General features: G+C 35.9%; 1 protein-coding gene across 3 annotated transcripts in view; it reads right to left on the bottom strand.

Annotated features, from left to right (window-relative positions):
* The window catches only part of PEX1 (peroxisomal biogenesis factor 1), a 72,574-nt gene that overhangs the window by 11,591 nt on the left and 38,534 nt on the right, over window positions 1-22,449 (bottom strand). Inside the window, exons 14-24 of one of the 3 annotated variants that reach the window (XM_024767114.1) lie at window positions 22,068-22,257; window positions 21,469-21,635; window positions 19,844-19,978; window positions 16,738-16,802; window positions 14,210-14,352; window positions 14,024-14,127; window positions 13,058-13,234; window positions 11,737-11,967; window positions 10,599-10,793; window positions 10,197-10,327; window positions 8,716-8,745 (exon numbers count right to left, since the gene is read on the bottom strand). In XM_024767114.1, coding sequence (XP_024622882.1) covers window positions 8,730-8,745; window positions 10,197-10,327; window positions 10,599-10,793; window positions 11,737-11,967; window positions 13,058-13,234; window positions 14,024-14,127; window positions 14,210-14,352; window positions 16,738-16,802; window positions 19,844-19,978; window positions 21,469-21,635; window positions 22,068-22,257 — 1,554 coding nt within the window. In that variant the 3' untranslated portion in view covers window positions 8,716-8,729. Of the gene's footprint in view, window positions 1-8,715; window positions 8,746-10,196; window positions 10,328-10,598; window positions 10,794-11,736; window positions 11,968-13,057; window positions 13,235-14,023; window positions 14,128-14,209; window positions 14,353-16,737; window positions 16,803-19,843; window positions 19,979-21,468; window positions 21,636-22,067; window positions 22,258-22,449 lie in introns of those variants that run through there. The other 2 variants (XM_024767113.1, XR_003006180.1) reach the window with 2 other exon arrangements.

Raw genomic sequence — 22,449 nt, 5'->3', positions numbered from 1 at the left:
GGCATACAGTTCCTTGTAGTAGTCTCTCATGATCCTTTGTATTTCTGTGTCCATTGTAACTTCTCCTTTTTCATTTCTAATTTTATTGATTTGAGTCCTCTTCTTTTTTTCTTGATGAGTCTGGCTAAAGGTTTATCAATTTTGTTTATCTTTTCAAAGAACCAGCTTTTAGTTTCATTGATCTTTGCTATTGTTTTCTTTCTATTTCATTTATTTCTGCTCTGATCTTTTATGATTTCTTTCCTTCTACTAACTTCAGGTTTTGTTTGTTCTTCTTTCTCTAGTTGCTTTAGGTGTAAGGTTAGGTTGTTTGTGATTTTTTTGTTTCCTGAGGTAAGACTGTATTGCTATAAACTTCCATCTTAGAACTGCCTTTGCTGCATCCCATAGGTTTCGGGTCATTGTGCTTTTGTCTGTAGGTATTTTTTGATTTCCTTCAGTGATCCATTGGTTGTTCATAGCTATTGTTTAGCCTCCACATGTTTTTTACATTGTACATTACATTTTCTTGTAATTGACTTCTAATTTCATAGTATTGTGGTCTGAAAAGATGCTTGATATTATTTCAGCTTTCTTAAATTTACAGAGGTTCACTTTGTGGCCCAGCACGTGGTCACTCCTGGAGAATGTTCCACTGCACATGAGAAAAATGTGTATTCTGCTACTACTGAATGGAATGGTCTATAAGTATCAATTAAGTCCATCTGGTCTCATTTGTCATTTAAGGCCTGTGTTTCCTTATTGATTTTGTGTCTGGATGATCTGTCCATTGATGAAAGTGGGTTGTTAAAGTTCCCCACTATTACTGTGTTACTGTCAATTTCTCTCTTTATGGCTTTTAGTATTTGCCTTATATATTGAGGTGCTCCTACACTGGGTGCATATATGTTTACAATTGTTATATCTTTTTGGATTGACTCCTTGATCATTATGTCCTTCTTTGTCTCTTGTAACAGTCTTTATTTCATAGTTTATTTTGTTTGATATTAGTATTGCTGCTCCAGCTTTCTTTTGATTTCCATTTGCATGGAATACCTTTTTCCATTCCCTTACTTTCAGTTTGTATGTGTCCCTAGGGCTGAAGTGGGTCTCTTGTAGACAGCATATATATGGGTTTTGGTTTTGTATCCATTCAGTCAGTCTATGTCTTTTGGTTCAAGCATTTAATCCATTTACATTTAAGGCAATTAAAGATATGTATGTTCCTATTGCCACTGTCTTGTTTTGGTTTGGTTTTCTATGTCTTTTTTCTTCCCTTCCTCTTTTGTTCTCTTGTGGTTTGATAACCATCTTTAGTGTTGTGTTTGGGTTGCTTTCTTTTTTGTGTGTGTATCTATTGTAGTTTTGGGGTTTGCTGTTCCCATGAGGTTTTGATATAGCAATATATATATGTACAAGGTTGTTTTACGTTGCTGGTCTCTTTCCTGCCTAGAGAAGTTTCTCTGTCAAATCTGAATGAGAGCCTTGCTTGGTAGAATGTTCTTGGTTGCAGGTTCTTCCCTTTCTTCACTTTAAATATATCGTGTCACTCCCTTCTGGCCTGCAGTTTCTGCTGAGAAATCAGCTGATAACCTTACCCTTCTGGCCTGCAGTTTCTGCTGAGAAATCAGCTGATAACCTTACGGGAGTTCCCTTGTATGCTATTTGTCATTTTTCCCTTGTTGCTTTTAATAGTTCTTCTTTCTCTTTAATTTTTTTCAATTTGATTACTATGTGTCTTGGCATGTTTCTCCTTAGGTTTATACTGCCTGGGACTCTCTGCGCTTCCTGGACCTGGATAACTGTTATCTTTCCCATGTTAGGGAATTTTTCAGCTATTGTCTCTTCAAATATTTTCTCAGGTCCTTTCTCTCTTCTCCTTCTGGGACCCCTATAATGCTAATATTGGTGCCTTTAATGTTGTCCCAGAGGTCTCTTTGGCTGTCTTAATTTCTTTTCATTCTTTATTCTGCTCTTTGGCAGTGATTTCCACTGTTCTGTCTTCCAGGTAACTTATCCATTCTTTTGTCTCATTTATTCTGCTATTGATTCCATCTAGTATATTTTTCATTTCAGTTATTATATTGTTCATCTTTGTTTGTTCTTCTAGGTCTCTGTTAAACATTTCTTGTACCTCCTCGATCCTTTTTTTTTTATATTTATTTTTGGCTGTATCGGGTCTTCGTTGCTGTGCACGGGCTTTCTCTAGTTGCGGAGAGCAGAGCCTACTCTTTGTTGCGGTGCGCCGGCTTCTCATTGCGGTGGCTTCTCTTGTAGAGCACAGGCTTTAGGCGTGCGGGCTTCAGTAGTTGTGGCTCGTGGGTTCAGTAGTTGTGGCTCACGGGCTCTAGAGCGCAGGCTGAGTGGTTGTGGCGCACGGACTTAGTTGCTCCGCGGCATGTGGGATCCTCCCGAGCCAGGGCCTGAACCCATGTCCCTTGCATTGGCAGGCAGACTCTCAACCACTGCGCCACCAGGGAAGCCCCCTCCTCGATCCTTGCCTCCATTCTCTTTCCGAGATCTTGGATCATCTTCACTGTTATTATTCTGAATTCCTTTTCTGGTAGGTTGGCTATCTTCAGTTCACTTTGTTCTTCTGGGGTTTCATCTTGTTCCTTCATCTGGGACATATTCCTCTTCCATCTGATTTTGACTAACTCCCTGTGACTGTGGTTTCTGTTCCACAGGCTGCAGGATTTTAGTTCTTCTGCTGTCTGCCCTCTGGTGGTTGAGGCTGTCTAAGAGGTTTGTGCAGGCTTCCTGATGGGAGGGGCTGGTTCCTGCCCCTTGGTGAGTGGGACTGGGTTTTGTCCCTATGGTGGGTAGGGCTGTGCTCAGGGAGACTTTAATAAGCCCCTTGTCTGCTGATGGGTGGGGCTGTGTTCCCACCCTGTTGGTTGTTTGGCCTGAGGCATCCCAGCAGTGGAGCCTACAGGCTGTTATGGTGGGGCTAACAGTGGCCTCTGGGAGGGCTCAGACCAATGAGTACTTCCCAGAACTGCTGCTGCCAGTGTCTTTGTTCCCTCAGTGAGCCACAGCTGCCCCCCACCTCTGCAGGAGATCCTCCAATACTAGCAGGTAGGTCTGGCCCAGTCACTAAAAAAAGTAGGTCACTACTTTTTTTCCTGAGTCCTGGTACACACAAGACTGTGTGTGCCCTCCAAGAGTGGAGTTTGTTTCCCCTAGTCCTGTGGTAATCCTATGATCAAACCCTGCTGGCCTTCAAACCCAGATTCTCTGGGGACTCCTCCTCCTGTTGCCAGACCCCCCCCATGCTAGGAAGCCTGACATGGGGCTCAAAACATTCACTCCTGTGGGATAACTCCTTGGAATAACTTTTCCAATTTGTGGGTCACCCACTCATCAGGTATGGGATTTGATTTTATTGCAGTTGCACCCTTCCCACTGTCTCACTGTGGCTTCTTTGTCTCTGGATGTAGGGTATCCTTTTCAGTAAGTTCCAGCGTTTTTTTGTCAATGGTCGTTCACCAGTTGGTTGTGACTTTTGGTGTTTTCGTAGGAAGAGCGTGAGCTCACATCCTTCTACTTCATTGCCTTGAGCTAATCCTCCATCCCCTTACTTTCAATTCATGTGTGTCCTTTGCCCTAAAGTAGGTCTCTTGTAGGCAGCATGTTGTAGGCTCTTATAGTAATCTTTTGATTTCTATCATAATTAAAAATCCTCATGTAGTTGGATAGGTGGGTCAGCCCCTTGATTGCATTCAGGCTGCAACCCAGTTCTCTGAGGAAATAAAACAGACTGTCCTTATTTTACAAATTAGAGTCTGCAAAACCAGAAATGTGGCTCCAGAAACAATTCAAAAGTTCATCTCACTTTACCAATCCCCAGACCTCCCCTATTCATTTCAAAATGCTTGCAGATACTGTAAAAGATCAGGATGTTAGAAGAGAACTGTTTGAAAAAGATAGATAGGAAATTTTAAATAGTAGTTACCCTACACTTCTGATAATAAAGAAATATACCTTAAAACTTCTAGGAAAAGGAAACAATCAGCAAAACAGAGATAACCTACTGACTGGGAGAAAATATTTGCAAATGATATGACCAATAAGGGACTGATATCCAAAATATATAAAGTGTTCATACAAGTCAATATCAAAAAAACAACCTGAGTAAAAAATGGGCAGAGGATCTGAATAGACATTTTTCCAAAGAAGACATACAGATGGCCAACAGGACACAAGATAATCAACATCTCTAATTATCAGAGAAATGCAAATCAAAACCACATTGAGGTATCACCTCACACCTGTTAGAATGGCTATCATCAAAAAGATTATAAATAACAAATAATGGCAAGAATGTGGAGAAAAGGGGACTGTCCTACAGTATTGGTATAAATGAACGTTTGTGCAACCACTATAGAAAACAGTATGCAACTCAGCAATCCCACTACTGGGCATATACCCTGAGAAAACCATAATTCAAAGAGTCATGTACCACAATGTTCACTGCAGCTCTATTTACAATAGCCAGGACATGGAAGCAACCTAAGTGTCCATCGACAGATGAATGGATAAAGATGTGGCACATATATACAATGGAATATTACTCAGCCATAAAAAGAAACGAAATTGAGTTATTTGTCATGAGGTGGATGGACCTAGAGTCTGTCATACAGAGTGAAGTCAGAAAGAGAAAAACAAATAGCGTATGCTAACACATATATATGGAATCTAAAAAAAAAAAAAAAAGCTTCTGAAGAACCTAGGGGCAGGACAGGAATAAAGACACAGATGTAGAGAATGAACTTGAGGACACAGGGAGGGGGAAGGGTAAGCTGGGACGAAGTGAGAGAATGGCATGGACATATATTATACACTACCAAATGTAAAATAGCTAGCTAGTGGGAAGCAGCCGCATAGCACAGGGAGATCAGCTCAGTGCTTTGTGACCACCTAGAAGGGTGGGATAGGAGGTTGGGAGGGAGATGCAAGAGGGAGGAGATATGGGGATATATGTATATGTATAGCTGATTCACTTTGTTATACAGCAGAAACTAATACACCATTGTAAAGCAATTATACTCCAATAAAGATGTTTTAAAAAAAACAAAAACAAAATGGAGGTGCCTCAAAAAACTAAAATTATTGAACTACCTTAAGATCCAGCAATTCCACTCCTGGGTATATATCCAAGGAAAACAAACAGTAATTCAAAAAGATAACATGCATCCTAATGTTCAAAGCAGCATTATTTAGAATTGCCAAGTTATGGAAGCAACATTAAGTGTCAATCAACGAACAACTGGCTTAAGAAGATGTAGTATGTATACACAGTGGAATGCTACTCAGTCCTTAAAGAAGAATGAAATACTGCCATTTGCCACAACATATATGGACCTAGAGAATATTATGCTCAGTGAAGTAAGTCAGAAAAAACAAATACTCTGTTATCACTTATTTTGGAATCTAAAAAATAAAACAAATGAATGTACGAAACAAAACAAATGAATGTACGAAACGAAACAGTAATGGACTCACAGATATAGAGAACAAACTAGTGGTTACCAGTCGATAGAGGGAAGGAGGGAGGAGCAAGGCAGGAGCTGGGTATTAAGAGGTACAAAGCAACAAGGATAGATTGTACAGCACAGGGAAATACAGCCATTACTTTGTAATTTTAAATGGAGTATAATCTATAAATATTGAATCACTATGTTGTATGCCTAAAGCTAATTTAATACTGTAAATCAACTATACTTAAAAAAAACTCCTAAGAGAAAACTTGCATTCTTCCTCTGTCCCTTGAAGATGTAAATCTTATCATGTCTTTGAAATGTAAACACCCAGGAGATAGCTAAGGTACTGCCTATAATCACCTGAGACTGGGGGAAAAAAAAGGAGTTGAGGGGAAGAGGCTTTTAGAAAATAGACTGCTATAAAAACTTCCATGGTTAAAATTTTGGGATGGAAGCTACAGGGTCTGTTTGTCTGTGTGTGTTTATGTTACGTCTATGGATATGTTATGTATATGTGATACTTTTCTACCTCTGGATGAATATTGCCAAAATTAATTTGTAAAAAGATCTATTTAATTGGCTTAAAGAAAAAAGGACTCATCAAATTTAATATTTCTAAACTCTCAGAAACATACTACAAACCAATCCAAATTCTTCTCAAGTTTATGTGATCTGGGATAATTTTCAGTAAATAAAAGCTAGTTTAAGTATGTATCTGTTACAAAATTTGCCATGGTGGTTGTTTTAATGTCTCATGAAATTTTCATAAGTAATCTAAATATGATTGTTTAAAACTTAACTAGTTCTTAAGTGAACTTCTCAACAATAATTAAGTTTTATGATATGTCTACTTAAATAGTTTCCAGAATCTCTTTGGTAACTTATACCCTTAGAGTTTTGGTAAGTGATGAAATTTCTTTGGATATCTTGATCATTTCTAAATAAAATACTGAAACATTAATTATTGAACATTTATTTACTTTTGGCTTCTTACTACATAGGAACTAAAAATACTTGGATGTATAAATAAATGTGTCCTATTCTACACTGAAGAATTGTACTGTTAAAGTGTATTCTTTTAGAAATTATGAAATGTATGCATTAATTTGCTAGTCTACAGAATGCTGGTGTAACAGTTCACAATCACTAGAAATTAAACCTTAAAGTGTTAAGAATTCTAATTTATATAATTAAAACTGAGAAATAATAAGGAAAACAACTGTATGCAACTCTATCCTGATTGATTCAGTATTCTGATTGCTTCAGAATGGGAAAGCGAATAAGGGACAAACTAAATGGGTATGGAACATTGGAGAGAGACTTTTACTTTGTCAAGCTGGCTAAAATGGAATTTATTATAAGGGTTCTAAAAAGTAAGTTTTAGTTTTATATAAGTACACTACTGATATTAAAACTTCTCTTTCAGGACAAAATTTTTTTGGACTATTGGTCTGCTATTGATAAGACTGTGAAAGGTTTTTCTTTACCTTTTAAGTAGTCTGCCTAGAAAACAAAGAAAAATAACTTCCTATGCCTCATGTCTGACTGCTTAAGAAAATGCTCTTCTCTTGCTTTTTGTTGTTTTACAACTATGTAACTTTCTGTATTTGCCTGCAAAGTCTTTAATTGTTGCTTTGGTTAAGTGAATAGTATTGTTTAACAGTGACCTATGATAGTATGGTGTTTTAAAACCAAATATTTTTGACAAATCTCTCCAAAATCAAAGTCTAAATAAGGCTTTTTGACCTTCAACTCTGGGATTTTCCAGAGGGCCCCTGGAACGTCTCATAAGATTTGTTCTCTCTCTCCCCTTATAAAAAGAGAGATATAAATTAGGATTACTTGATATATTAAATTACATGGGAAACACTGAAATAATACTAAAAGTTATATTTATATGCATATGTTATTATATGGATGTTATTAATGTCTTATAGAAACTATAAAATTCCTAAATATCTGATATGTAATATTATCAACCATAATTCCAGTTGTCTTAAAATACTGTCATAGAAATAACCAAATTTCCTTATCAAATGCATTATAATGAAGTTTCATCAGATCTTTAACCATGGACATTTTTAAGTCTCTTGTCATTTATTGTTATTGTAAAAGTGTTCCTGCAGAAGTGCTTCATCTTCAAGGAGACTCATGGAAAGGACTCTAACAAGAACAGGTTTCTGATCATTTTCAATTTATACCACTGAATTAGGTAAGAATTTGCAGAACTCTAATGGGGAAACTGATGGCTTCATAAAACTAACAAAAGATCCGTAAAAATTAACTACATGAATGAACTACTGAGGATCATTATAATTTTTATGACTTTGTTTGAAACATTGCTATGTTTTGTTTTTCCAGATTTAAGGAAACCTTGTTCTTTTCTCTTAAACTATCAGTAATTTGGTAAAATATACCTTTGTGAACGAAGATGAAACATGTTTTTCTCCTACCTGATCCCTCCAGAATTCAGAAACTGAGTATTCTTATTTTCATGGATACAGTTATTTCCATAAGTCCAATAAGAACCCTTTCTCCTCGTAACAGGACACAACTGGAAACCCCGGTTATATCCTCAAGGCTTTGACTGGAATGTCTTATTTGAGAATGTGCATAGAACAGAAAAACTAGACAGTTTTAAGGAACTAAGGTTGATTTTATGGAGCCAATAAACCTCCTTGGAAAACCAGCCTGGTACCTTGCTTACAGAGTTCCCAGTAACCTTACCAGGTGAGTAAGGAAGGTTATTTCCTGGCAAGTACAAGGACTTCAGGCTATTTTGGGGACCTCTAAAAGAGAAATTAACCCAAATACAGTTGACCCTTCAACAACACAGGGGTTAGAGGTGCCAACCCCACCCCTCCACCCCCCTCCAAACAGTCAAAAATCTGCATATTTATAGTCAGCCCTCTGTACCCACAGTTCTGCCTCCACAGATTCAACCAGCCATGGATTGTGTAGTACTGTAGTATATGTTTATTGAAAATCTGTATAAGTGGACCCACGCAGTTCAAGTCCATGTTATTCAAGGGTCAACAGTACATAGCTATTGCAAGCGAAATCTGATGGTAAGTCCTTGGCTCAGCTTCCTAGCTTCAAGAGGCTTTTAAAAGGTCAATCTGAGATTCCTTATGAAAATTTCCAGGAAAGGAGATTTAAAAGCATCTATATGGTCCATTACTATTCTTGTCGAACTTATGTAAATAATCAGGCCAAGTTTAGTGCAACTAGAATGAAAATAGTTTAGTCTTACCGTGGTTATCTTTGTTAGAAATGGGGGTCACTGTAGAGAGAGAAATCATGTTTCAGTAATACACCTTTGTGGATATCAGATTCTAGTGCTGTTAATTGTCTTTGATGTTTGCGTTTCTACCTGTAAACTAGACTGGATCCTGAATTATTCTAGTTTCCACCCCAAACTGCCATGTGGATTATTTTGACTTAAAGGGAATCAATCAAGACCCAGCAGACTTGAGAAAAGCTTTTTACCTGTCCCTTAACTGCCTTAAAAGAATTTAGATACGGGGCCTGCACCAGAAAGAGCTATTACCAGAGATAACTTTTTTAATCTCAAAAGACTTATCTGCACGACAGGACAAATGTCTGATTACCAAACACCTGTTCTTCCCATTTTCCTGTGAATTACCCTCCTCCCCTTTGAAGTCCAGGCCCTTATCTCTGTCCTTAGCTCAGGACAGTATACAAGCCTCAACTGCCTGACTGACTTTAGTCTACTATTTTTATGCAGAGCCTGAATGTACAAAATTAGTTTTTCTCCTGTTAATCCATCTTATGTCAATTTAATTATTAGACCAACCAAAGAATCTAGAAGGGAAGGGAAAATTTTTCTACCCTTTCAGTGTACACATACATGCATACCCCAGAATATAGCAAAATTCAACAAGAAAGTTTTAACTTCTAAAGACCAGGAATACATTTCTTTTTTTCCCCCATTTTAACTTTCTTTAAATTGAGATAATTGACATATAAGGTTATATTAGTTTTAGGTGTACAACATAGTGATTTGATATATGTATATATTGTGAAAGAATTACCACGATAAGTATAGATATCACCCATCATCAACTCAGTTACATTGTTTTTTCTTGTGAAAAGAACTTTTAAGATCTATTCTCTTAGTAACTTGCAAATATATACTACAGTATTGTTAACTGTAGTCATCATGCTGTACATTACAGAAGAATGCATTTCTTGAATTAAGTTGAATCATTGACCTAGAATGATTCCCAGTCTATGGGTCTCAGACTCCAAAGTTACTAATGAGACAACTGCAAGCCTATAAATTCAAATGTATATTAAACACGGTCTACAAGTGAATAAATGTGAATGTATTTAAATGGTCTTTAATAAAATATAAATTATTTTGAAAACAAAAGTTATATTTTCATAATTTTTGGAAACTGTATAGTGGAATCATTTTGGGCTTTTGATTTTATTTTCTTTGACGCTTTTAAAATTAAACCAAGTCATTAACCAATTCATCTGATTATATTTGAATTATTTATAATGAAAATTCATTTATAATGAAAATTCATTTTTGACTTCTATATTCCTGAAGTTTTGGGGTATTTAAACGCATGGCTACTAAGCAAATGTTTTGAATTGCTTTTAAATATTCAAAGTATTATTTGTGATTTTAAAAGAACTTTAAAAGTTTGAATAACTGTCACCTGTAATAATATCTATACTTCTGGATCAGAATCTTTTACTTACAGCTCAGCAAAGTTCTTCCAGTCATCTTCACTGATGGATGGCCTTGTGTGACTGAGCGCAGTCATTAAATGTGACTGACTAATAGCCAGACTGGTTCTGATGGGGCCTGGTTGGTTAAGGGCATCATCCTCCTTAAATAAAAAAAAAGACAAAAGTTAACTTAGAGACACGATGGAAAAGGAAGTCCAAGTGTTATTTTTTGCCAGTTTTCTTAGGAGACTATACATTCCCTTCCTCATAAGATTACTAAAAATTGTTAGCACATAATCATTTGACTGATTGATGTGTTTCAGTCCCTTGTTTATAAAGAGAGCTCATTTACCAATCAAAAAAATACATATCAAAAAGGAAAAACAATTTTTAAAAAGTTTTACAATTATAATGAAGAGGAAAAAGCCATACTCCAATTTGGCTTTGGTATCTGCCTTTGATAATACTGATATCTGCCCGCAGTTGATCTCTTTGTTCCTGTGTGAGCTCTTGATAACCCTCTTGTGAGGCTGTTCTGAAGACTGGGGGTCGTGAGGACTGATCTTTCCCAGGAACTCCAGGAAAATCCCGAGTCATGGAGCTTGGTGCTGACAGGCATTGTGAGCTCTTCGTTGTTAAGCATAATAATGAGAGAAGGAAGGGAGAAGGGGAGAGAGGAAGGGAGGGAAAAAGAGCAAAGGAGAAAAAAATTATTAAAGATAGAATTAAAATACGTTTCATATTCTATAAAGGTTCATCTGTACCTATGTTGTTGAACCACCACAGTGAAAACTGCCAATCATACAAGGTTTATATAATGCTTTGTTATTAAATCCACCACAAATGCCCTAATGATAGGGTATATACTAAGGTTCTGGGACATTTCTACATGTAAGTTAAGAAACAGAAAACAAAGACTAGAATTAAAACAGCTTACTATTCTTGAGAATAAAAATGGGTTATGTTTATATTTTTTAAAACATAATAAAGGAAATTTACCCCCAAATTACTAAATATTTGTAAAAATGTTAACCACTAAAGCAACAGTGAACCACTGTTAATTTTTTGAGATATGTGTCAAATGCTATTTTAGTTTAGAAAAACAATGATATTGCCCAAATTTAATCTAAACATTTTCCTTGTTGAAACATTACTACTACTAAGTTTTTCACTGTCCTTATATTTTCCACCAGAAGTATTACCAATAGATAACATTTGGTTGTTAGAATTTTTGACATTATTGTACCAAATTTCTCATTATCCTCAACTGTTCTACAATAACAGAATTTAAGTTTAATACAAAATGAATCTGCTACTAAAGATGTTTTAAAGCCACTAATGAAGGGAGAAAAACCTGAAAGAAACCAAAGGGTAATCACAACCACTGGCTACTTCGGCTCCCCTTACTGCCAGCTCTGTCTTAACATGGAGTGAAAATGATTAGTGTAAGAAAAGACTGTTTTACTGAAGGACAAACCAACCAGAAAGAACATGTGGGGCTAGTTAGGACATAAATTACACCAACATACAGCTGTCTATTTCAGAATTGTACAGTGACTGCACAAGGTACCAAATCAGAAGAGGTTCCGTTTCCAAGTTCTGATTCATAAGAGCTTCCAAAGTAGAGCCGGTACATATTGAATTTTGATTCATCTGGAAGCACCTCAGACATCTCTAGAGAAACAAGGGACTGCTCTAAGCCACATTCTCCATCTCCAGCTGAATCATCAGAGCCACTGCTGTGGTTAAGAAAAACCATTGAAGACAGACTCAGGTCACTATCAGAGCTGGAACCTCCATCCTAAAACACACAAAAGGACAACCAGTTGTAAAGCTCTGAATAGTCCACGATTCAAAAATGAACCACACAGAGACAGCATTCTAATAGACCAGTACAAGGAAACTTGAGGCATTTTTTTTACAAAAGCTCTTATTGATTCTCTAATGGTTCTGAGTCACATCGCAAAATTTTAACTATTAAAATAAGGAAAGACCATATGGAATGTGTAGATAACTTGCCAACCATCTTCCCCAAAACTAACAAAGCTAGGACTCAGACCTCGATTTTATTTTCATGTCTCTTTTAATTCACATTTTTCTACTCTGAAATGATAAAGCACTCTATAACATGGCTGATTCATCATTATAGAGTAGTTCACTTGTAAACACCTTTTTTCCCCTTTCATTAGCAGAAAAAAAACTTCAATGGCTTGCCAAAATAAACAGCAAAAACTTGGCAGTATCTAAATTTAGTCCCTGCAAGAATCTCCAACAAAATATAGCAGAGGGGAGCATACAGTTGAAAACCCTTCCCAGAAAATATATGGTAAAGTCCATAATGTGGCAGAGATCAAATTATTTTCTGCCAAAATTAAAGTATTATCCTTAGAGAAAAAAACTGATTCTAGGGCTGGAGAACAGATAAGATAAACCTAGAACATCTTGTTGTATAGGGAAGTAAGTAAGTGATCAAAGGATGATGAGGACATATCAAAAGGACACAGAAGCCATCCAAAAGGGGCTCCTATTGGCCATATCTGGGACAATTTGAGTTTCAAAATAACTATCTGATGATCTTTTTTAAAAGTAAAAAACAAATTTAAAATCTCAATATAATTCTTACCTCAATTCAAAGAATACCCTTCCACACACCAACATATTTTGCCGATAGTAAGGTAATGTTAGAGAAACAGACACCAAACTCTTCATATAATTACAAGTTCTCTGCAAAGCCAATATTCCAATTATGGTACACTCGACTAAAGGTAAATTTCTATACAGTTAACTAAAGTTGTTAAAAAGTAGGAATTTCTTTAAGGTTGAAATTTTGACACTGAACTGCTCATATCACTCATAAGACACCATAGTAACGATCTCCTCATATAACTCACCTGCAGCCCACAAGACAGCAGCCTTCCATGTAAGGCCTCTAACTGGGCATTGTAAAGTAAAGCTTTCAGATCAGCTCCCGTAAAGGAGTTGGTTACTGATGCCACGTTCTGAAGGTCCACATCATCTGCCAGAGGTAGAGAGTCACTGAGAACGTTTAAAATTTCAAGACGTGACACCTGAAGGGAGAAAAACTAATTGATTTAACAAATAAAATTGAATATGTTATTTTAAACTGTGTCTCTTAGGATTTTTCTTATAAATTCACTTCATATATCTTATAAGCTTTAGAAATAAGTTGAGGAATGTACCAGTAGGCTACATCTATCTTCCTTGGAACTTTTTCCCTAACAGAAGGAACATAGGAAAATGAATGAAAATCAACATTCTTAACTATTTAGTGTAAATCATTTCTAATTCAGACAGTGCTTATTTTCTAGATTTGGGCAAATGAGCCAAGAAAGTGTTTTGAAAGAAAAAATAACTGCTACATGTGATATATAGACATTTTATACCTTTGACTATTCATTTGTCTATTTCTTCTTTTACTCATTCATTTCTAAATTTGGGAAAAAAAGCTCCATCAACATAGGACTAGAAAAAAGTCATATCTCTATGTAACATGCATAGATGCTTCCTAGTCCTATGCTTGATTCAGTATCAGTCTTTTGTCTGGATAATGAGGTGTGTGATCTTTGAACACAGGGAACATGGACATGCAATACTTGTTTTTCCAATTGGCCAACACTGAAAGAGTATAAAGTTTTCAGACTTGCATGGAATGGCTGGGCCAAAAAAAGGCTTTGCATCTAATTCAGAATCTTTTCATGCTGTAAGAAAGCACTGACTAAGGCCTTTGCTGAAAGCTGGTCTTCTAAGGATGACTTCTATTACCTGGCAGAAGTAAAGTTCACAAGGAAAGAGTATAGCATTTGTTGGATTTTGGACTCAAAACATGAAATTGTCACCTGATCAGGAGGAGGACAGTATACACATTTATCTAGTCGGCCAGGCCTGAGCAGGGCTGGGTCAATCAAGTCAGGGCGACTAGTGGCAGCCAATACATAAACACCTGGGGGGGCAAATAAAAATCCTTTACTAAATCCTGGTGCAATTTTGTTATAAGAAGATACTTCTGTATTTACAATTATTACCCTGTAAGCCTTCTACTCCATCCAACTGAGTCAGCAACTGGTTAACTACACGATCTGTAACTCCTGTATTATCGTGGCCTCGTCGAGGTGCAATAGATTCAAATTCATCAAAGAAAAGGATGCAGGGCTTTGCAGCCTGTGCTCTGGGGAAACAAACAGTATTTCCTATCTGAATAGGGCTTCAGAGTTTGCAAAGTAATTTCATATATATATCTATATCTGTATACACATACACACACATATATATATATTTATGTATTTATTTAATTCTTCACAACAAACCCTTAAGGAAGGCAAGGCATATGTAATTATCCTTGTTTTCAGTAAACCAGGTCTTAAGAGAGGTCAGGGAAGACAAATGCCTTCTGGACAGAGACTAAAACAAAAACCAGTCTTACTCAATGAGTGAAATACTTCGTTGATTATTATTACAAGTAAACTCTTTTTAATATGCTTATTGGCCACTGGCACTTCTTTTGTGCAATGTCTCTTCATGTCTTTTGTCCATTACATTTTGGCGAGTACTTTTATTTTGTAAGGCTCTCTATAAAATGTATTTTAGTTATATATATTACATTTTTTTCTAACTTGAACTTTGACATATAGTTTTATTAATTTATTAACTAATTTTGTTTTCATTAAAAAGAAGGTAACATAAGTTCCATCTCTGGTAAAAAGATGGACTAGATGTCTAAAGAATCGCCCCTAATACAAAATATCTGTCACGGTGACGGAAAAAACCCAACAAATATCTTAGTAAATACATGGCAAGTAAGATAAATCTGGGGCCAACAACACACTGGATTACCTGTGCCTTGAACGTTTGGCAAAACTCTCTTAAAAAACCAACTAGGTCTGATGTTTGATTTATGCAAGGATTTTTAACTAGCGCCCATTGTTTTCCTACCTCTACAAGACTATTCAGATTTTGTTTCTTCCTTGCTTGACTTTGGTCAAATATATTTTGTCTATGTTACCCAAGTTTCAAAAACACTGGCGTAAAGTTTATAATATTATTTCACAATATTCCCTTATTATCTTTTACATTTCTGGTATATCTTTAGTCTTGCCTCCTCCCCTTTATCCCTAATGTTTATTCATGCTTGCTTTCTTCTTGATCAGTCTTGCTGGAGATCAACTGTATCAGGTTTACAAAACATATGTGGGTTTGTGAACTTCTCTACTGAATTGTTTTCTATTTCACTAATTTCTGTTATTATTTCCCTCTTTATTTTCATTTATATCTGTCTTTTTCTAATTTCATGAGATGGATACCTAGTGATTAACTTTCAGTCTTTTTTTCTTTTCTAAAAATTAAAAGCTATATTTTCCTTGAAGTAAGTTTTGCAGTATCTCACAATTTTAATAAACAGCATTTTCCTTATTAGTGCTCATTATTTTCCATTAGATCTCTTCTTTCACTTATGATTTATTTAGTTTTTAAAAAAATATCTAAATGTATGGGGGGGCTTATCCTTTTCTTGATTATTTTAACTTGTGTTTTCAGAAAATGGAGTCTGTATGATATTATTTCTTTGAAACATTGCAATCACTATGTATGGCCTGACATATGGCCAATTTTCAAAAATGTTCCAGGTGTGCCTGAAAAGAACGTGTATTCTCCAATTGTTGGGTACATGTTCTAAATATGCTTACATCAACCTTGCTGAATATGTTGTTTAAATCTTCTAAATGTTTACTATTTTTTTAAACTATTTTTTCACTAACTAATTACTGAGAACTGTGTTAAAATCTTCTACTATGAAGGTGGATCTGTCAATTTCTCCTTGGAGTTCTATAAATTTTTGCCTTAAATATTTTGAAGTTACAGTATTAGATACAAATAATTTTATAATTGTAATATATTTCTGGTAAATTGAACCTTTTGTCAATATGTGGTTGACTGTCTTTACCTGTAATAGGCTTTTCTGGTAATATTCTTTTCTTAAATTGGGTGGTAGCAATACAAGAGTTCATTTTATTATTCTTTAAAATATATATGTACATTATATATATTCTCCTAATTGCGTATTTTATAATAAAATTTTAGTGGAATGGAACAAAGTAGCTCTTTCATTTAGAAGCTTCCTGTAATCCCATCACATTTAAGTAATTTTTTTACTCTTACATATTAGCTTCTGTATTCATATGTATTTTTATATAAATGCAGTAATAATTATACTCTATTTTAATTACATTGACCACATGGAATCTTAATTTATAAAAGAGATAAATTGGGGTAATTATGTGCTTCATATACTTTGAGAATCCTTGAGTAACTACTTATGATTCCACTTTCAGCATTTCAGAAATATTTCTATTGTAAATATAAAACCAAATAATTTCCAAAACTTAATATCAAAAATGTTTTATATTTAAGTGGTATTTCTTTAGTTTATTAATAACCCACATAAATCACAGGTTTCAAACATCAGTTTTTCATAAAAACAACTGAAGACCAAAAAGCACTGACTGCTAAATAACCACAGAGCCAGTTACTTTAAAAAAAACATTCACTGGTAACTAACCTAATAAAAATATCCCGTACAGCTTGTTCACTTGCTCCAATATATTTGCTGAGTAACTCTGGTCCCTATTAGGTAAAATAAAATTAAATTAGAATTCATTCAAAACTATCTAAAAACAAAATATACTTTTTGTTCATGACTAAGTCTAAATGCAATAGAAAAATTTTAATATAATTAATGGATTTCTCTGAACTACATTTAAAAAATTAATGCGGCTGGACTAAATATCATACCACAAGTTCTATACCTGGTGTTTCCTTTGCTTAGAACATTTGTCCCCAGATAGTCTCATGGCTCATTGCTTCATTTTATTTAGATCTCTGACAACATGCCACATCCTCAGAAAGGCCTTGTCTGACAAACCCATCTATGACTCACTCCAGTTACTTTACACCTCCTTCCCTTGACTGTTTTCCTACCTAGTACCTACCACCACCTGACAGTATATTATACATTGAATGTGTCTGTTTATTGTCTCCCTCCCTCCGTTAGTAGAATATAAGCTCCGAAAAGGCAGTTTTGTTCATTACTGAATCCCCAGTGCCAAAAACAGTGCCTGCTACATAATAAGTACTGAATAATTATTTGTTTAGTAAGGTAATGAATGGTTTAAAAAGGGAAAATGTTGCATTTATCTCAAATCTTTGGAGACTCCAAAAAATATGTAATGTGACATGAATTACTTTAATTAGCATCTTCAGTAACTGAAACCAATTTATTTGCTCAGAAGTTGAAGAATATATCATTTTTTCTAAAAGTCAACTGACAAAACTTTCAAAACAAACTTTACTACATATAACAATATCAATAATGAGGACAGTCTTTCCTTAAATTGGGATATTTTAAAAAACTGAATAGGCCCTAAAGTGATCTCCAATGAAAAATCATTACCTTAAAAAGACCAAAAAGTGATCAGGATATGTGACCAAAATAAAGAATTTCTAATACTCAGCCATCTAGATAGCTATTAATATACTAGTATTTGATTATATTTTCTCAGTATAGTCAGAGAACTACAGAGGATGGAACAAGAAACAACTAAGGCAAAATATTAGGAAAAAGGCAACATACTGGTGTCAGTGAAAGGGCTGTCTTTGATACATGCCTCCTAGGATCCACCCAGACCTACACAGCCTCAACTCTCTACTGAAACCTGTGCATTATGAACTCATCCCAATTGTGATTTGAAGATTTACTAAAGGGAAGAGATAAGATGTCCTCCCTAATGGAACAATCTAAAATACAACAATATTTGCAAGTGTTAATCTTGAAAATTATATGTAAAAAAAAAAGTAAAACTACATTCTAGTGACAAGTAAAAAAGAAGAATATGGTCATAGTTATTCCAAATTCCAAAAAAAAAGATAGGAAAATTTAAAAGTTATAGCTCTCCATCAATGCCAGGATACCCACATAACCAGCTAAGAAAATCTCATGTGATAAAAAGAGGGTAGGCATAACCCAACTGCAAATTAATAAACTGGCTTTCAGATTATAAATCAATTTTGAATAAGTTTACAATACAGGTTTCCCTCACTTTTTGAAGTTTGCTTTACACTACTTCACTTTTATTAAAGACCTACATTAGTAACTGTTTTCGCTAACAAAGAAATCCAAAGAAAATGTTCACGTTTATGAAAAAGGGTGAAAAGCGAAAAGCATTCAGTGTTTGTCCCGCTGTGAGCTGTTGGAGAGGCAGAACATACCCCAGCAGCAACAGTGGCGCCACCAAGCTTCTTTCTAGGGAACTACACGCAGCATCAAGCCATCATAGTTTTGAACTGTGTCTGGGAGCATCTGTGCTTTATCTCGATTTATTTTGTTCATCCATTAGCAAGATGTGTCCGATTGCTTCTTTGTTTTCTACCATTTCAGTTTACAGTAATGTTTCGTAGAAACACTCTACTTCCGGATGGTGGGGGGAAATCTGCATATGATTACTTTGCCTTGAAATGTAATCACTCTTTGGCAAACAAATATTGCTGGGGTGCTGAAGCTGTACAAATAAGACAGCACATCCCAGACCACAATGACACACCAGTGGTGGAGTGTGAAGCAGTACCCAAAATGATCTGCTAGCATGTCCTTTAATGACCATACTCACCCTATATCTGAAAAAATTTAACTTGGTGTGACACAGCAAGGGTGAAATATAGCCAACAAATAAAAACCCCAGCTTCCTGCCTTAGTGTGGTCTCCAGCCCCTAGTCTTCTAGGTTTTCTTCCCCCTTCAAGTTTGCTCTTTTATCTGATTATTTAGGCGTAATTCTATTTTATAATGCATGAAGATCTGCCTTAAGCAAGAACATAATAAGCCCTAAAAAAAAGAGAGATGCCTCATTATTCAATTTTCCCTCATTATTCAATTTCCCACATTAGTTAAACTATTAGTTTAACTAATAGATGGATCACTGCTCCTACTAGTTTTCCAAATATGAGATTAACCCACTATCAAGAAACATAAATGGTGTTGGCGAGGATATGGAGAAATAGGTATACTCACTCACACACTGCTGGTAGGAATGTAAAATGGTGCGGTCCTCAAAAACTTACACATAGAATTACCATATGACCCAGAAATTACACTCCTGGGTATATATGTATTCCAGAGAAATGAAAACATATGTCCACATAGAAATTTATACACAAATGTTTATAGCAGCATTATTCATAACAGCCAAAAAATGGGAACAACCCAAATGTCCACCAGTGATGAATGGATAAACCAACTGTGGCATATCCACACCACCTTAAAAAAGACTGAATATCATCCCGCCATAAAAAGTACTGAACTACTGAGGCATGCTACAACTTGGATGAACCCTGAAAACATTATGCTAAGTGAAAGAAGCCAGACACAAAAGGTGACATACTGCATGATTTCTTTTATATGAAATAGCTAGAGACAGAAAGCAGATTAGTGGTTGCCAGGGGCTGGGGGAAGGAGAATGGGCTGAAAAAGTTTGCAACTAGAGAGAGGTGCTGGCTACACAGCATTGTGAATGCACTAAATGCCACTGAACTGTACACTTTAAAATAGTTAATTATGTAAATTTTCCCTCAACTAAAGAAAAAAGAAGAGAAAAAAGATAAATGCCAAACATACCTTGACACTAATAAAATTCATTCCACTCTCTCGTGCAATTACTCCAGCTAGTAAGGTTTTTCCTGTTCCAGGAGGACCATACAACAGCACTCCTGTCCTTTGTCGTATGGGCAAGTTTGCAAATAATTCTGGGTACTGAAAGAAAAATATGACAAAGAGCTCAACTCTAAAACAAATGACTAAGCAGTGGCCAAAGATCAATGTATAGAAAAAAGTACTTGGGTGGTAACAATGGCCATCTTTATGACAGTACAATGATAGAAAAAAACATTCCTACTCAGAATAATAAATGAACTCAAAGGAACTACCACAGATTTTTCCCAATTGGACCATGGAATACATTCCACATAAAAAGCATATAAATGCATCAGAACTTCTTTCCATTTTTTCCTGTTTTTTTTTTTTCAAACATTATAATAGTACTACATTAAGAAAATAAAACCCAACCTTTTAACAAGTATACTGCCTTCCACTTGTATGGTTCATGGGGCAAGTTATGACAGCTATGTATATTCAAATATATTCAATCAAAGAAAGAAAATAAATAATAGAGAAGCATGTGTAATTATAATCGACAGTAAAATCTCCCAAGAGTCTCAATGCTGAACAAGTAACTGACTGCTTCTAAATTATCTTCTAAATCACCAGCTTTTCAGCAAGAAAATTTTTTGAACAGGTGAGCCAAACATCAGGCTACTGTCAGCAATCTCCTAGTCTCCTCTATTAAGTACACCTATTTAGTCCCACGTGTTGACAAAATTTCAACCTCATCTCGACCTCCATTCTAATCTGAAGGAAGCCCCAAAGTCAGCACTTACGCAGATGGCCTCACGTACCTGGCCCGGGATGTATCTGGATACTGATGTTTGGTGCCCAGACCCAGCATTTGGGGTCATGATCCGCAGGCAAGTACTTCCCACGCCCCTGTTCTCCCAAACAGGCTTTAACCCCCAGTCCTGGGCTGCACTCAGTATGTCCCAGGCCCCACCAAACAGTTCCCAGGACGGTCTGTACTGAGGTCCTTACATGTAACTGAGATCCTTACCCATTTCTTTATCTCTTTGGATGGGCCCCTGATCTCATGCAAAGATCCTTTTCTCTCAGGTTTCTGATTCAAACACACCACCTACTAGATTCTACTTTTGATTCTACAACTGCCCCCTCTATCCTGCTGTCTGCCTGGTCTATGCTGCCTGCTACCTCTGCCTTTCTAGACTGGCACCCAGAGTCTAGAAATCTGGCTTAATCCATCAGCTCTGTGGATCTAAATGACTCTCCCACCTGTCAGTTTATTCCTATCTGTTTCTGCTCAACCCTAGCTGACAGTTCATTTGCTTTAGTACAACCTGGACGATTCAAGAAAAACACAAGAACTCTGAAATTCACATCAAAATGTGTTTACTATAAATATCACCTCAGCTTTCTTTCCAGGCAAGGAATACATCAGATACTTTAAAAAATCCGTTAGAGCGCCAAAAATAGGACTGGACATTTACTTGGTAATAATAAATACTTGTTGGACCAAATGGAAGCTGGGCAAGCCAACATATACAGCCAGAACCGATGGATGACTCAGTGGTTCTTCTGGCAGTTGGTAGTGCTTGGTTTGGTTGTTTTTTAAGTACCTTGGCTGGTAACTGGATAGTGTCCACAAGTATCTGTCGAACTTCATGTAATCCTCCAATCTTATCCCAGCCCAGGTCCCTAGGGTTATGCAGGTCGACATTTCGCAGAGACACAGGAATAAATCCTCGGAGAGCCTTTCGCAAGTCCAATGTTGTTAAAACTAATTCTGTTTAAAAATAAACAAAACTTTTGGTAGTCCTATTTGTATATGAATTTGCAAAACATACTGTCATACAGTTGACCTCTCTTACCCATTTTCCCCTCCCTTACCCCTTCCACTCTAGTAACCACCACTCTGTTCTTTGTATCTACGTGTTTATGTTTAGTTTGGTTTGTTCATTTATTTTACTTTTTTGTTTTTTATGTTCCACATATGAGTGAAATCATGTTATTTGTCTTTCTCCGTCTGATTTCACTTAGCCAATCTTAACTCAATTAAAAAAAATGCCATCAATTTAGCTGGAAATGCCAATTTTCTACTCAAATAGCTGCTTATTTGAATACTAAAATGGATATATTTAATTCTTACCTTACTACAATTACACTTCTCCACGACGGAAAGAAGAGTCCAAATTTTGGGTTTAACAGTAAAACTTACCTTCCCTGGTGGATATACTCTGATGAGAGAGACAAGAATGTATCGCTCGATCCATAAGCACTGTAAAATCTCTAGCCACAAACCCTTCAGTTTCTTTTGCTATACACTGCAGATCAAGATCAGTGAACTTGTTCATATCACAGTCTAGTTTATTTTTTATTACATTATACAGAATTTCACATCTTTGATCCTAAAGAAAAAAACAAAATTCAAATTTATAGTTTTACTCAAGTGCAAATTTTTGTACATGTATTTTGAGAAATAGCAGGTTGACAGAAAGCAGATTGGTGTTTGCTTGCAGGTGGAGTGGGGGAGGGATGATTGCAAGGGGCAGTAGGAAACATACGGGAGGGATGGAAATGTTTGCTACTTTAATTGTGGT

The sequence above is a fragment of the Neophocaena asiaeorientalis genome, unplaced genomic scaffold, assembly GCF_003031525.2.
Source record: "Neophocaena asiaeorientalis asiaeorientalis breed wild unplaced genomic scaffold, Neophocaena_asiaeorientalis_V1.1 scaffold70, whole genome shotgun sequence".
Lineage (NCBI taxonomy): Eukaryota > Metazoa > Chordata > Mammalia > Artiodactyla > Phocoenidae > Neophocaena > Neophocaena asiaeorientalis.
The sequence above is the reverse complement of the archived record's forward strand: the minus strand, read 5'-3'. Positions and strand labels throughout refer to the sequence as shown.